Source organism: Eucyclogobius newberryi, unplaced genomic scaffold, assembly GCF_026437365.1.
Source record: "Eucyclogobius newberryi isolate DKJ021-1_F unplaced genomic scaffold, fEucNew1.0.hap1 SCAF_1, whole genome shotgun sequence".
Classification (NCBI taxonomy): domain Eukaryota; kingdom Metazoa; phylum Chordata; class Actinopteri; order Gobiiformes; family Gobiidae; genus Eucyclogobius; species Eucyclogobius newberryi.
Genome location: NW_027315723.1, coordinates 53,031,614 through 53,048,148, shown reverse-complemented (window position 1 = coordinate 53,048,148; position 16,535 = coordinate 53,031,614). Strand labels below are relative to the sequence as shown.

At 49.1% G+C, this 16,535-nt stretch overlaps 1 protein-coding gene across 3 annotated transcripts in view; it reads right to left on the bottom strand.

The window, feature by feature from the left end:
• The window catches only part of LOC140362610 (neural cell adhesion molecule 2-like), a 535,654-nt gene that overhangs the window by 82,831 nt on the left and 436,288 nt on the right, over positions 1–16,535 (bottom strand). For all 3 annotated transcript variants that reach the window (XM_072448723.1, XM_072448705.1, XM_072448713.1), the window contains exons 9-11: positions 10,497–10,647; positions 7,302–7,489; positions 6,561–6,657 (exon numbers count right to left, since the gene is read on the bottom strand). In XM_072448723.1, the coding sequence (XP_072304824.1) occupies positions 6,561–6,657; positions 7,302–7,489; positions 10,497–10,647 (436 nt within the window). The remainder of the gene's footprint in view (positions 1–6,560; positions 6,658–7,301; positions 7,490–10,496; positions 10,648–16,535) is intronic.

Genomic DNA, 16,535 nt, shown 5'->3' with positions numbered 1-16,535 from the left:
GGGGGGAGAGTGTGGGGGGAGAGTGTGGGGGGTGAGTGTGGGGGGAGAGTGTGGGGGGTGAGTGTGGGGGGTGAGTGTGGGGGGAGAGTGTGGGGGGGTGAGTGTGGGGGGAGAGTGTGGGGGGTGAGTGTGGGGGGTGAGTGTGGGGGGAGAGTGTGGGGGGGAGAGTGTGGGGGGGAGAGTGTGGGGGGTGAGTGTGGGGGGAGAGTGTGGGGGGTGAGTGTGGGGGGTGAGTGTGGGGGGAGAGTGTGGGGGGTGAGTGTGGGGGGAGAGTGTGGGGGGGTGAGTGTGGGGGGAGAGTGTGGGGGGAGAGTGTGGGGGGTGAGTGTGGGGGGTGAGTGTGGGGGGAGAGTGTGGGGGGGTGAGTGTGGGGGGAGAGTGTGGGGGGTGAGTGTGGGGGGAGAGTGTGGGGGGAGAGTGTGGGGGGGTGAGTGTGGGGGGAGAGTGTGGGGGGTGAGTGTGGGGGGTGAGTGTGGGGGGAGAGTGTGGGTGGTGAGTGTGGGGGGAGAGTGTGGGGGGGTGAGTGTGGGGGGTGAGTGTGGGGGGTGAGTGTGGGGGGAGAGTGTGGGGGGGGAGAGTGTGGGGGGGAGAGTGTGGGGGGGTGAGTGTGGGGGGGTGAGTGTGGGGGGTGAGTGTGGGGGGAGAGTGTGGGGGGGAGAGTGTGGGGGGGTGAGTGTGGGGGGTGAGTGTGGGGGGGAGAGTGTGGGGGGGAGAGTGTGGGGGGGTGAGTGTGGGGGGTGAGTGTGGGGGGTGAGTGTGGGGGGTGAGTGTGGGGGGGAGAGTGTGGGGGGGTGAGTGTGGGGGGAGAGTGTGGGGGGGTGAGTGTGGGGGGGTGAGTGTGGGGGGGTGAGTGTGGGGGGGAGAGTGTGGGGGGGTGAGTGTGGGGGGGTGAGTGTGGGGGGGAGAGTGTGGGGGGGTGAGTGTGGGGGGGAGAGTGTGGGGGGTGAGTGTGGGGGGGTGAGTGTGGGGGGTGAGTGTGGGGGGGTGAGTGTGGGGGGGTGAGTGTGGGGGGTGAGTGTGGGGGGTGAGTGTGGGGGGGTGAGTGTGGGGGGGAGAGTGTGGGGGGGTGAGTGTGGGGGGGAGAGTGTGGGGGGTGAGTGTGGGGGGTGAGTGTGGGGGGTGAGTGTGGGGGGGTGAGTGTGGGGGGTGAGTGTGGGGGGGAGAGTGTGGGGGGGTGAGTGTGGGGGGTGAGTGTGGGGGGAGAGTGTGGGGGGTGAGTGTGGGGGGTGAGTGTGGGGGGGTGAGTGTGGGGGGGTGAGTGTGGGGGGAGAGTGTGGGGGGTGAGTACATTGTACTGTTTTGGCCACTAAACTAACATGTGATTATTAAATGTCATTTGAATTCATTTGAATTCATTATCATCAGATGTAACTCATGACATGTTTTTATGATATAGCTGATGATGTTTGCTCTTGTATGATGCGTTCTGAGCATCTTCTGTAAGAGGCCACGCCCACTCTTGAGGCCACTCCCATTCAAACCTCTGTCCTAACCTGACCCGCCCCTGACCCGCCCCTGACCCGCCCCTGACGAAGCGTTGCCGCTCCACCTGTAATTAAAAGTTCACAATAAGATGGTGAGAGGGACTTTTTTCTCTCACTTTATTTTGACACTTCATCATCCAAACTGGTACTTTTACTTTGCACAGATTAAAAGTCAATCCACGACTTTAGAGAATGATCCGTCTAAAACACTCCAAAGTTCCTGTGTTGTGGTTGGTTTATCCGTCAAGTCGATACTAATTATTTAATTTCAGGTGCTGACGCTGATTAGAAAATTACATCCCACAAACTCAAATTAATAAAAACATGTTTGAAGTGTGCGCTTGAAAAGAAAATAAACCACAATCTCACAACACAGCACAAAACATGATAATTAGTGCGAGCATACAAACAGCAGCTACAATTAAGAGACTGACATTTGTAAATAAGCTTTTATTTTGTGGGAGCTGTGGACTGCACGTAACCAATGATTACGGCTGCATAAGAGTCAGAACCAGTGACAGGAACATTAGGATTCGAAGTGCTGCTAATGCGTCACGTGAGGCTCAATCCTGCTTCTCTTTATACTCTATTCAAACCTGTGTTTGGCTGAGCGTGACGTGGGGGGAGAGAGAAGGGAGGACATGCAGTCAATTGTCAGAGCCAAGATTCAAACTCACAACTCTGCCGGCTGTACATGTGCTGCCGCCTTAACCACTCCACCACCGGGCAGCACTGTGAACTACAGCGTGTTGTTATAAGCCTTTAAGGTGAACGTGGTTAATTAATGAATCTCACTTAATTGATTAGAGATCATTCTCAACTAATTGATTCATGGAACAATCGATCTCTGGATCGTACAGACTCTGAGAGCGTGAGATCTGCTTTTGTCTCCTAAATACATCGGGACGTCCTCCAGCGGCTTCACTTTACATTCCTCTGGGGCACATTATACATGATTACAATCTCATATTCACCTTTCAGAATCACAATCACAATCGCTTTATTGCCGTTGTCAATGAACAAAAGTCAAAAACATAGGAACTTGTCATAACAATAAGTCATCAGATAAAAAATAAAATAAAGGCTTAATATGTACACAAATGTACAGTTGTAGACTTGTACAGATGAAGTGCAGAGAGTGACAGTGAGAGACTAAATGATGGTTAAAGTGACAGTGAAGTGTTCATGATCCAACAGCAGAGGGAGACAAAGTGTTCTAGTGGAGGAGGTTCTGGTCCTGAGGGGCGTGGCCTCCTGCCTGAAGGGAGTAGTCTCCTGCCTGAGGGGAGTGGCCTCCTGCCTGAGGGGAGTGGCCTCCTGCCAGAGGGGAGTGGCCTCCTGCCTGAGGGGAGTGGCCTACTGCCAGAGGGGAGTGGCCTCCTGTCTGAGGGGAGTGGCCTCCTGCCTGAGGGGAGTGGCCTCCTGCCTGAGGGGAGTGGCCTCCTGTCTGAGGGGAGTGGCTCAAATAGTCCATGTCCAGGGTGAGAAGGGCTGTGATTGGACCTGTTCGTCCCAGAGTCCTGGAGACGTTCAGGTCCTGCAGAGATGAAGTCTGCAGACGATCACCTTCTCAGCAGAGGGCGCTGTAGTCTCTGTTTGTCCCTGGCTGTGGCTCCAGTGTACCACACATCAAAACAACCAATCCTTCCATCTAAAGAGTATTCTCTGGATGAAAAGTATAGGATTTAGCCTTAAGAGAGATGTTCCAGCACATCATCTCCTCAAAGACAAGCAGGAGTCTCATGCCCCTTGTTCCATTGCAAAATGAGTAAATACATAAATATAGTTGATTTGCCTTTGAGTTTGCCGGCTTGTAGAGCATTTACTCCAAAACTAGACCATAATGTGTTATAAGTAGAAGAGAACACCCAATGTTGACCGTCAGTATCTTCTGCTCCAGGTTCTCACTGAATCTCCTCCACATTATGAAGGGGCTGTGTTCTCATGGTTGGTGCATGATTCAGCTCATTTCAACTTAAAAGCGGCTGTAGCACCAGAACAGCCTCAGAAAGCCCAGCGTGCTGCAGCAGAGCAATACAAAGAACATGGAACTGTCCGGAGTGAGTTTTATAATGGCCTTAACCCTCTGGTCACTTTTGAACGGTCATTAGAGCCTAGTGGCCCTGTGTCTGCCCCCTGTGGCCCTGTGTCTGCCCCCTGTGGCCCTGTGTCTGCCCCCTGTGGCCCTGTGTCTGCCCCCTGTGGCCCTGTGTCTGCCCCCTGTGGCCCTGTGTCTGCCCCCTGTGGCCCTGTGTCTGCCCCCTGTGGCCCTGTGTCTGCCCCCTGTGGCCCTGTGTCTGCCCCCTGTGGCCCTGTGTCTGCCCCCTGTGGCCCTGTGTCTGCCCCCTGTGGCCCTGTGTCTGCCCCCTGTGTCTGCCCCCTGTGGCCCTGTGTCTGCCCCCTGTGGCCCTGTGTCTGCCCCCTGTGGCCCTGTGTCTGCCCCCTGTGGCCCTGTGTCTGCCCCCTGTGGCCCTGTGTCTGCCCCCTGTGGCCCTGTGTCTGCCCCCTGTGGCCCTGTGTCTGCCCCCTGTGGCCCTGTGTCTGCCCCCTGTGGCCCTGTGTCTGCCCCCTGTGGCCCTGTGTCTGCCCCCTGTGGCCCTGTGTCTGCCCCCTGTGGCCCTGTGTCTGCCCCCTGTGGCCCTGTGTCTGCCCCCTGTGGCCCTGTGTCTGCCCCCTGTGGCCCTGTGTCTGCCCCCTGTGGCCCTGTGTCTGCCCCCTGTGGCCCTGTGTCTGCCCCCTGTGGCCCTGTGTCTGCCCCCTGTGGCCCTGTGTCTGCCCCCTGTGGCCCTGTGTCTGCCCCCTGTGGCCCTGTGTCTGCCCCCTGTGGCCCTGTGTCTGCCCCCTGTGGCCCTGTGTCTGCCCCCTGTGGCCCTGTGTCTGCCCCCTGTGGCCCTGTGTCTGCCCCCTGTGGCCCTGTGTCTGCCCCCTGTGGCCCTGTGTCTGCCCCCTGTGGCCCTGTGTCTGCCCCCTGTGGCCCTGTGTCTGCCCCCTGTGTCTGCCCCCTGTGGCCCTGTGTCTGCCCCCTGTGGCCCTGTGTCTGCCCCCTGTGGCCCTGTGTCTGCCCCCTGTGTCTGCCCCCTGTGGCCCCTGTGTCCGCCCCCCTGTGGCCCGTGTCCGCCCCCCTGTGGCCCCTGTGTCCGCCCCCACATGTACAGTCTGAGCAGAAGTACATGAATGGATCTGAGTTTGGAAAGTACAAAACAATATGAATCCATGTGTTTTTAGGCCCTTATGGGTCCCGGAGGTGACGAACGTACCTTTTGTTCAAGCACTTGAGCTGAACATGTGAGATTAAAACACATTGTGGTATTTTAAAGTGACTCATGACACTGTGGAAGGTTTAAAAGATGTTCAAAAGGGCCCTCGAGGGCCCGGAGCTGAACAGAGGGTTAAACACAGAAATGATATATGGAATATACTTCTAAAACTCACTCAGCCTGGACAAGTTCAAAGAATATTTGAACAATACTTGAAATGTTCTGAATCTCTGGTATCACAGTACTACGACACAGTACTACGACACAGTACTACGACACAGTACTACGACACAGTACTACGACACAGTACTACGACACAGTACTACGACACAGTACCAAGACACAGTACTACGACACAGTACTACGACACAGTACTACGACACAGTACTACGACACAGTACTACGACACAGTACTACGACACAGTACCAAGACACAGTACTACGACACAGTACTACGACACAGTACTACGACACAGTACTACGACACAGTACCAAGACACAGTACTACGACACAGTACTACGACACAGTACTACGACACAGTACTACGACACAGTACCAAGACACAGTACTACGACACAGTACTACGACACAGTACTACGACACAGTACTACGACACAGTACTACGACACAGTACCAAGACACAGTACTACGACACAGTACTACGACACAGTACTACGACACAGTACCAAGACACAGTACTACGACACAGTACTACGACACAGTACTACGACACAGTACTACGACACAGTACCAAGACACAGTACTACGACACAGTACTACGACACAGTACTACGACACAGTACTACGACACAGTACTACGACACAGTACTATGACACAGTACTACGACACAGTACTACGACACAGTACCAAGACACAGTACTACAACACAGTACTACGACACAGTACTACGACACAGTACTACGACACAGTACTACGACACAGTACCAAGACACAGTACTACGACACAGTACTACGACACAGTACTACGACACAGTACTACGACACAGTACTACGACACAGTACTACGACACAGTACCAAGACACAGTACTACAACACAGTACTACGACACAGTACTACGACACAGTACTACGACACAGTACTACGACACAGTACCAAGACACAGTACTACGACACAGTACTACGACACAGTACCACGACCGTGGGAAGTAGCAGAGAAATATTGAATCAACTGATTTCCCTGTGATATTGAATGTGTTTGTGAAAAACCCTATGACACGATCTGTACAAACTCTTTAACTTAAACCACAAACTAAGACTCCAACATTTAAAAGGTGAAAATAGAACGACAAGCATTATTGACAGTATTATGACAAATGACTGGAATGACAGTTGTTATTAGTGGCTGTAATCATATAAAAATAACTCTACCTAAAAGTGTAATTAGCATTCAAACGTGCCGTAAGATAAAATTTAGTCAGTTCTCACTTTTCTTCTTCTTCAACAACTTCAGCCCTTTCCTGTTGTTTCCACACGTCCATATTAGGTCATCTCTTTGCTCCACACTTCCTGTTCTGCGGCGGAATGCAATCTGCACTAAACATAATTGGACGGCGCTGCTGTGTATTGGAATGCGGTGCAGTAAATTAGCGGGGTGCTTCAGTAAATAGACGGCACCGGGGCCCCTGTGACATCAGCCTGCACATTTCCACATTAGACTTGGGGCTGGTGGACACTGTCTGTCAGGGGACCACAAACACCACTATTAGCATTAGCACAGAGAGGCTGCGCAGGGGCCTGAACGGGAGCGTGGAATGAAGTCAAGTGCACAGATTAGTTAGTTAAACAAAAAGCCCACCTGCTTGTGCCAAAATGAATTCCTGGTAGCGGACGCCGATGTTGTTGCGCGCCGTGCAGTTGTAGCGGCCAAAATCCCGGTCGGACATCGGAGTCACCTAAGAACAAATGAGAGGTCGTTCAGAAAAGTATCAGAGTCAGCGTTTGGGGAGATCAGAGTGTGGACACGACACATTACAGTCTGCGAGGCCGTGTTGAGGTAAGTGGGACGTTTAGAGAGGATTTCAGCAAAAATGTATGACTCTTTTCAATTATCCTCAGTGACTCAACTAGTGTAATCTTTGTCATCTAAAGAGTTTACTGCAGGTGAAAGACAGTGAGACTGACACAAGGACAACCGCTCAAGTGTGTGGCTAGTTAAGGTTACAAAAACTATAATAAATACTCAAACTAGACAGTAGCAACCCTAGAAAGTCATTTGAACATGTGATCAAACTGATGAACAGAACATTTGGCCTTGATCTGTATCAGAACTAGATCACATGGTAATAATACTATTATCGTTAAATACATTGAAGGTCATTATTATTGTGGTATGGGGATTGTTTTAGTGAATCAAGGCTTTTCCTTTGTACTAAAATTGTGAATTTGATGACAAGACTATGGATGAGACGGTTCAAGAGCAGCAGGAGAGACATAAAGTCTAACACAGACTGTGAAGGTGAAGCTCTAGAATGTTCCACACGAGGCAGTAAGCGCCCGGACAAGAGGAAACAGCAGTTTAAAGCCGCGTGAGCCGCACCTCCAGCACGGACTTGCCCTCGCCGCTGTGGATCCTGGTGTTGTGCGCGCCGTCCACAGAGATGGTGAAGCGCTCCCGTCTCCACAGCATGGTCGCCGGAGGGTTGGACATGACGTCACAGCTGATGTTCACCGGGTTTCCCTCCCACGAGAAGAACACCGTGTGGTTGGTCAGGAACTTGGGGATGTCTGGACACACAAACACACAGAGATCATGGGCCCCTGAGCTCCACGTGACTTCAAACAGGTCAAATATCAAAGGTAGTTCAGGGCCTTCACACCATGCAGCTGTCTGAGGATAAAAGCAGCCTGACGGACATCACCTTTGTTCACAAGAGTATAGCTTGATGAGAACCATGGAGAAACAACTGTCAGCAGCTTTAATGGGTTTAATTCTAATGCACACGACACTCGTAACTCTGAGAACCAAACAAACCAGTGACTTCCTGTGGCAGTTCATAAATATTCTGTTTTCCATCTATCAGAGTGACGCTGCAGCTAAACCTGGGCAAACATGTCTCCTTCTCCCTCAAAGACGAGAGTCGCTGTGCGCAGGGCTAAATCGTGCCGTGCCTGGCGTTTGTGACAGCCAATTACAGCCTGAACTCAGAGGTGGAGCGGGCGTCGCCAGATCAAAGCGCCCAAAGTGACTCGCGGTGGCTTAAACTCACAGATGACGGAGAGGAAGCGAAACCACCACTTCCCCGACAGCACGAGGCTATGTCCTATCATCAAAACTATGCAAGGTCTGGATTGACGTTCTGAATTCAGGCCATTTAAGTGAAGATATTCACTTTGTACAAATCGAAGAAAAGAATGAGTTCAAATGACTTGAATTCAGAGTAAACATCTTAAAGTTATTTCAATACATTTTGTGTTTACCAAAGACGTATGAATGTTATTTTTGGTACAATTGTATAGTAACTAGGTGGCACGGTGGCAGAGTGGTTAGCACTCTTAGGCAGAGCCACATGAGCCTACGAGGAGAATAAAGGCTAATCTATTACACATTAATGATAAAACTCAAGTATTAATGAACAGTTTACGTAGAAAGATTCAGTAACTACTTCATTAATACCCAAACCGTATTTATGTATTATTTTATGTGTTACTATAAAATGATGAAGTGTTCACCTTGATTTTAAGCTAAATCATTTGAACCTCGTCTGAAATGTCATGAAACAAACATGAAATGATGCTCGTGTGAACTCGCTGTGTGCCAGGTACTCCCTTCTCGTGTACTTTGAACTCGCTGTATGCCAGGTACTCCCTTCTCGTGTACTCTGAACTTGCTGTGTGCCAGGTACTCCCTTCTCGTGTACTCTGAACTCGCTGTATGCCAGGTACTCCCTTCTCGTGTACTCTGAACTCGCTGTATGCCAGGTACTCCCTTCTCGTGTACTCTGAACTCGCTGTATGCCAGGTACTCCCTTCTCGTGTACTCTGAACTCGCTGTATGCCAGGTACTCCCTTCTCGTGTACTCTGAACTCGCTGTATGCCAGGTACTCCCTTCTCGTGTACTTTGAACTCGCTGTATGCCAGGTACTCCCTTCTCGTGTACTCTGAACTCGCTGTATGCCAGGTACTCCCTTCTCGTGTACTCTGAACTCGCTGTATGCCAGGTACTCCCTTCTCGTGTACTTTGAACTCGCTGTATGCCAGGTACTCCCTTCTCGTGTACTCTGAACTCGCTGTATGCCAGGTACTCCCTTCTCGTGTACTTTGAACTCGCTGTATGCCAGGTACTCCCTTCTCGTGTACTCTGAACTCGCTGTATGCCAGGTACTCCCTTCTCGTGTACTCTGAACTCGCTGTATGCCAGGTACTCCCTTCTCGTGTACTCTGAACTCGCTGTATGCCAGGTACTCCCTTCTCGTGTACTCTGAACTCGCTGTATGCCAGGTACTCCCTTCTCGTGTACTTTGAACTCGCTGTATGCCAGGTACTCCCTTCTCGTGTACTCTGAACTCGCTGTGTGCCAGGTACTCCCTTCTCGTGTACTCTGAACTCGCTGTATGCCAGGTACTCCCTTCTCGTGTACTCTGAACTCGCTGTATGCCAGGTACTCCCTTCTCGTGTACTCTGAACTCGCTGTATGCCAGGTACTCCCTTCTCGTGTACTCTGAACTCGCTGTGTGCCAGGTACTCGCTTGTTGTGGTGGTGGCGCGGCCGTGGAGGCATTATGCTGGTTCCATTAAAGAGAACTCTTACTAAATGAGTTCATTAGCGCCGCCGACACACAAACATATGATGGTTCTATTGCTGCACCAGACAAACACGTTTCCAGTGCTGACAGGAGTGAGCGACTGCGGATGGAGGATATTTATTTATTTGTTTGTTCGCTACCTGTGGATGCTATCAGCGCTGTCAACTTGTCAAAAACTATGCAAAACAGGTCTGAAGGGATTTCACCAGTCGCCCGAGCCACGGGAGGAGAAAATTGCTTTCCACTCGGCTAAAAAGAGACAAGTTCTTTCCCGTGGCCCTTCCTCTACTACTGCAGCCGTGTAAATACATTTGAGCCGTGCAGAGTTGCATAATGAAGTGAACTTGGTAGCGAGGCTAATGTGGAGATGCTACATTTAGAGGTCATTTGGTGAAGGAGAGCAGGCCCCTGGATCCGCCCCTCACGTTTCACCAAGCAGCGTCTACGATCACTAATTAGAGCTGTTTTAGAAGTATGCGAATGCTTCATATGAGCGCAGGGTGAACTTCTGAACCCGAGCAGCACCTCTTACATTCAGTTACCTTGAGAACTGGATAAATGTGTTTGGAAAAGTGGAACTGTAGCTAAATAACAGTCCTCATGATGAACACACTGCAGTTTAGGTTTATGGATGGAAGTCATGATTGGCACCCTTTTCAGAGCAGGGCACAGACCCTGTCATCAGTCTGGGAAAGGACGTGTGTCTTTGTAGCACCAACAAACTCACCACGGTTACGCTCACAGAGAACTCAGAGCGCTCTAAACCTCCAACATGTCAGACCGCTCTTGTCCCACCCAGTCCTCAGCGGGTCAAAGAACTGAGGGTGGGGCGGGGTGGGGCGGGGCTGCGAGGCATTCAGCGACATCAGGTCAATTAGCATTCACTTTGCACATCAATACGTTCATCATAAACATAACCACAGCATCTGAGTTTCAGACTCAAGCTCGGCTGGTTTGTCCTTTCTCTCTGAGGCGGTGTAGTACTCACACTCGATGTCCAGGAACATGCTCTTCTGGTGGCCCCCGATCCTGCTCAGGGCCTCACAGTCGAAGCGGCCCAGGTCGGACAGCTTTACTCCGCTGATGATGAGCTCGGATTTACCGTGGCGACCTCTGACCTCCACGCGACTGTCTGAACTCTGGAACACACATTACATTTATAAGAATATTGCTGACATGACACGTGTGAATGAGCCACAATGTTTCAGTCCTGCAGGTGCATCTTAGAAAACCACTTAACACATATTAAACTACAGTTCTATCAGTTACAGAAAGATGCTTTTATGCTAAATCCAAGAAGAAAAGAAAAGAGCAAAGAAAGTGCCAGAGGGAGACAAGCGACCCAGACATGTCGAGTGAAAGTTGATTGAAAAGTGGCAGCCCGTTGATCCGCCGTGCCCTTTCTCTCTCAGTCCACGCGGAGATAAAGTTGGATATATTACAAAGTCATTACCACTGTATGAAGACGGATGGCTCCACTCTCAAGTAACGGGTCAATTACCACGACAGGGCGATCACTCTGTAATCGACGTGCACGCTAATGAGAAACAACAGCCAGGAGCCGCTCACGAGCTAGCACTTCAGGAGCTAGCGGTTCAGGAGCTAGCGGTTCAGGAGCTAGCGGTTCAGGAGCTAGCGGTTCAGGAGCTAGCGGTTCAGGAGAGCTAGCGGTTCAGGAGCTAGGTTGGCCCAAGGCTCCGCCCACACTTGACCTTTGCCTGTCCTTGAACGTGGGGCTGGAGTGAGTGGTTTGTGGTGGTCAGAGAGTTTGAAAGTGCAGATTATTCATCTTGTTCCAGACGTTGCCACAGGCGCTGCCGTTATCATTCTGCGTGTGTGTTTTGTATCGAGACAACACATAATACACATAATACACAAAGTACACATAATACACAAAGTACACATAAAGTACAAAGTGATCTTCGAGTCGCCCAGAGAAACAGCCGCGTTGACTCATTTACACAAACCAAACTACTTGACCCAACACTGCACTGGGCACACGAGGTCCGAGGTCATGAACGGGAACAGCACAGCAGGTGGGCGGGGCTTGTGCTGTTAGGTGTCCTCTGGTTTTGCCTTAAAAAAGACTCTGACAAAAGACAAGATTAAATAATATAAATGTATTTCAATTCCCTGATAAATATAGATGATGTCAGCAGAAAATAGGCTCCTCCTCCTGGCGTTTTCCTTGTAGTGGCAGTGCCCAAACCGTGCAGTGGTATTGAAAATATGCCAGTTTAGGTGCTCCCCAGTCGTGTGGTGTAAGAAGCAGCACACATGTGAGATGGACCATTTGCTGAATTCCCTCCCTGCTCTCACCCCCTGCTCACAGTATCGTGTCCCGTTGAAAAAGCCTACGGCACAAAAAATCCTCAAAACAAACAAATCCATGAATCCATTGAGAGAAATGTCTCAGTAAAATGAGTTCCACCAAAACTAGTGAGAATTGTCTGTTAGTTAGTTAGTTAGTTAGCTAATATTTGACCCACCAAATTGCCTATTACAGTACATGGTTATCTTCCACTCTGCAGCCTAAATCGACTCATATAGATTAATTTAATCAAAGGCATTTCAGCTAAGCACCAATAAGATGAAGCCATTTGTAGAAAAGTCATTTCAGATTTGAGCTGCCGTTCAGGGGACGATCATTACAAGTGTCTAAACTTCTTCTATAGGTTTGATGGAGAAAACATTCCTGTGTGCCGATGCCGCCGTCCCACGTTTCTATCTAATTAGTTCATTAAGGCTGTTGAATCAAAGCTTTAGGAAGTGCGGGCAGAAAAGACAATGCATTTTGCTGAAGGCCTTGAGTCAGCGGCGGTAATAAAAGACAACAACTGCATAACAAAGTTCTTTTGAAGCCCTTATAGTGGAGGAGAGGGAGCACTCACCCACTCATGAACTCCTTCAGACGTCTAATGACAAAACAGACACAGCCACTTTGATCCATTTCTCTTTTAAGTCTCATGTCACGCCAAACAAAGCCGAAAGTGCAATTCAGGTTATGCTTTGGTGACTAATTTGAAAGATCATACAGCTTTTTATGAGATCTTAGAATTCAAAAACGGTTTAGGTTCACGTTATCTCATGCATTTGAACCTCGAGCCATTTTCAATTCTAGGTGGAAATCATTAAAAGAAAATTAAAACTACATGGACCAGTGCAACATGCAAACTCTATTCTCTGTCAAGAACCCACACCCAATGATCACCCATAATGTGCCTGAACCTGGTGTTTCGTTTGAGTTCTGGAACAACTGCCATCATATTTCAATTTAACGTATTTTCCGGACTATAAGTCACACATTTTCTCATAATTTGGGTCGAGGTGCGACTTATACTCCAGAGCGACTTATACATGATATTATTAATTATTATCACACTGACAATCACAAGAGGGCGCTCTAGGCTCTAAGCGACGCAGAAGAATCTGCACTTCCTCTTCCTCTGGAGTAAAGAGGAAGAATAATTCAGTGGATTTAGTGATTTGTCGTAAAACTGATGCTAAACTTGTTAGCATGTTCTTTATGCTATAGTTATCTGAATAACTGTTACTATATTACGTTAACATACCAGACACTTACCACAGTTCGGTCTGTGCCTCATGTAGCTGAAGGTGTTAGCGTTAGCATACGTCATGTAGCTGAAGGTGTTAGCGTTAGCATACGTCATGTAGCTGAAGGTGTTAGCGTCAGCATACGTACACCTATTCACCATGTTCTCTCATCTGTCATTATTTTAAACTGCATTTCAAGATGAAACGTCTGTTCTTGGTCCTGGATTTGATCAAATAAATTCCCCCAAAAGATGCGACTTATACTCCAGTGCGACCCACACATGTTTTTTTTCTTCTCTATGGTACATTTTTTGGCTGGGGCGACTTATAGTCCGGAAAATACGGTACATAATCAGTTTATCCCCTTTGCATAGAAAACTATTGAAAACCTTCATGACCTGATAAAAATAAAGACAGCTTCAAGTGGAGACTTAATGTTAATACATAATACTTCACGAGTTAAAAATGAATACAAAAAATAATGTTGAGCCTATTTTTAAAAAAAAAGTCACCTTTGCATTTAATTATTTGATGTTGAACCAAATTAGCATATAACATATTATGTGGAAAATATATCTGAATTTATATTAACATCATTTATAGTATTGAGCAGCATTCGGTCTGTCACAATCTCAACAAATCAATACACAGATGTTAAGATGTTTTATATGTGTGACCAGTTATGGCGTCACAAGCAGAGCTAATCATTCTGGTCTTAGCCTCTTTGATCCCACCCTCAGGCCCCATGAGAGTGTGGACCCTCTTCACGTGCTCACATTTACATACAAGAGTGAACATATAACACAGATAAACCCGTGTGGCGGCTCCATGCTTGTGCTAACACTCATCATGTTTAAGCAAATAAGATTCTCCACATGCTAATGTCTCTTACAGACGGCACACGCAGTAATAGTCACGTTTCCACTGGTTCACTTTGAACTGGATCTGTTCAAGGGGTCCAAAGGGCAGAAGCTTCCAAACTGGTGCAGCTCACTTTTAGATCCATGTACACTAAGATCCATGGATCTATTCAAATATCTGGACAGTGTTTTACTGTTTACACCTGTCCTGAAGGGCCCCAGTGGCCAGTCTGTGGAACTGCAGTGAAACAATCTGTCCATAAAGCACTTTTCCCACAGAACTCACTGTAAAAACAGAGACTCTTTAGCTTCAGCTAACTCTGATCTGCTCTGGTCATGTGGTCATGTGGGTGCGCTAGCATGACATGTGGTCATGTGCGTGCTAGCATGACATGTGGTCATGTGGGTGCGCTAGCATGACATGTGGTCATGTGGGTGCGCTAGCATGACATGTGGTCATGTGCGTGCGCTAGCATGACATGTGGTCATGTGGGTGCGCTAGCATGACATGTGGTCATATGCGTGCGCTAGCATGACATGTGGTCATGTGGGTGCGCTAGCATGACATGTGGTCATGTGGGTGCGCTAGCATGACATGTGGTCATGTGGGTGCGCTAGCATGACATGTGGTCATGTGGGTGCGCTAGCATGACATGTGGTCATGTGGGTGCGCTAGCATGACATGTGGTCATGTGGGTGCGCTAGCATGACATGTGGTCATGTGGGTGCGCTAGCATGACATGTGGTCATGTGCGTGTGCTAGCATGACATGTGGTCATGTGGGTGCGCTAGCATGACATGTGGTCATGTGCGTGCGCTAGCATGACATGTGGTCATGTGAGCTCTAATGTGCGAGAGAGGGTGAGAAATAAAGACACACACGAAGTTCCTTTTCAAAAGATTATTTGTCGTGTTGATTTGTTACACACGCACGCACGCACTCTCACACACACACACGCACAGTTGTACTGATCAGGATTAGAGGCAGAAAAACCTCTAACTTTCTTTTAGTTAAATTCTGGAAAACCCACTGAAGCAACTGCTGTTCTGATTTTAGGCATTACAAAAATAAATTGATTTGAATTTTGATGACTTAAAAGCTCAAGGTCTCGTGTTTTTGAAACGACTCCAGGTCAAGCTCTTGTTAAAAGGGCGAGTGCTCTTGTTCAAAGGGCGAGTGCTGTTGTTCAAAGGGCGAGTGCTGTTGTTCAAAGGGCGAGTGCTGTTGTTCAAAGGGCGAGTGCTGTTGTTCAAAGGGCGAGTGCTGTTGTTCAAAGGGCGAGTGCTGTTGTTCAAAGGGCGAGTGCTATTGTTAAAAGGGCGAGTGCTGTTGTTCAAAGGGCGAGTGCTGTTGTTCAAAGGGCGAGTGCTGTTGTTCAAAGGGCGAGTGCTGTTGTTCAAAGGGCGAGTGCTGTTGTTCAAAGGGCGAGTGCTGTTGTTCAAAGGGCGAGTGCTGTTGTTGAGACAAAAGAAAAGCAACAGTTTGTTTCATATTTAATGGCTATAAATTGTGTGCCTGAAGGTAAACACACACACATGTGGACATGACACATGTAGGACACTGTGTGGACATGACACATGTAGGACATTGTGTGGACATGACACATGTAGGACACTGTGTGGACATGACACATGTAGGACATTGTGTGGACATGACACATGTAGGACACTGTGTGGACATGACACATGTAGGACGCTGTGTGGACATGACACATGTAGGACGCTGTGTGGACATGACACATGTAGGACATTGTGTGGACATGACACATGTAGGACACTGTGTGGACATGACACATGTAGGACACTGTGTGGACATGACACATGTAGGACGCTGTGTGGACATGACACATGTAGGACGCTGTGTGGACATGACACATGTAGGACGCTGTGTGGACATGACACATGTAGGACGCTGTGTGGACATGACACATGTAGGACGTTGTGTGGACATGACACATGTAGGACGTTGTGTGGACATGACACATGTAGGACGTGTGCTGTCATGAGACATGTAGGACGCTGTGTGGACATGACACATGTAGGACGTTGTGTGGACATGACACATGTGGGACGCTGTGTGGGCATGACACATGTAGGACGCTGTGTGGACATGACACATGTAGGACGCTGTGTGGACATGACACATGTAGGACGCTGTGTGGACATGACACATGTAGGAGGTTGTGTGGACATGACACATGTAGGACGCTGTGTGGACATGACACATGTAGGACGTTGTGTGGACATGACACATGTAGGACGCTGTGTGGGCATGACACATGTAGGACGCTGTGTGGACATGACACATGTAGGACGCTGTGTGGACATGACACATGTAGGACGCTGTGTGGACATGACACATGTAGGACGCTGTGTGGACATGACACATGTAGGACGTTGTGTGGACATGACACATGTGGGACGCTGTGTGGGCATGACACATGTAGGACGCTGTGTGGACATGACACATGTAGGACGCTGTGTGGACATGACACATGTAGGACGCTGTGTGGACATGACACATGTAGGAGGTTGTGTGGACATGACACATGTAGGACGCTGTGTGGACATGACACATGTAGGACGTTGTGTGGACATGACACATGTAGGAC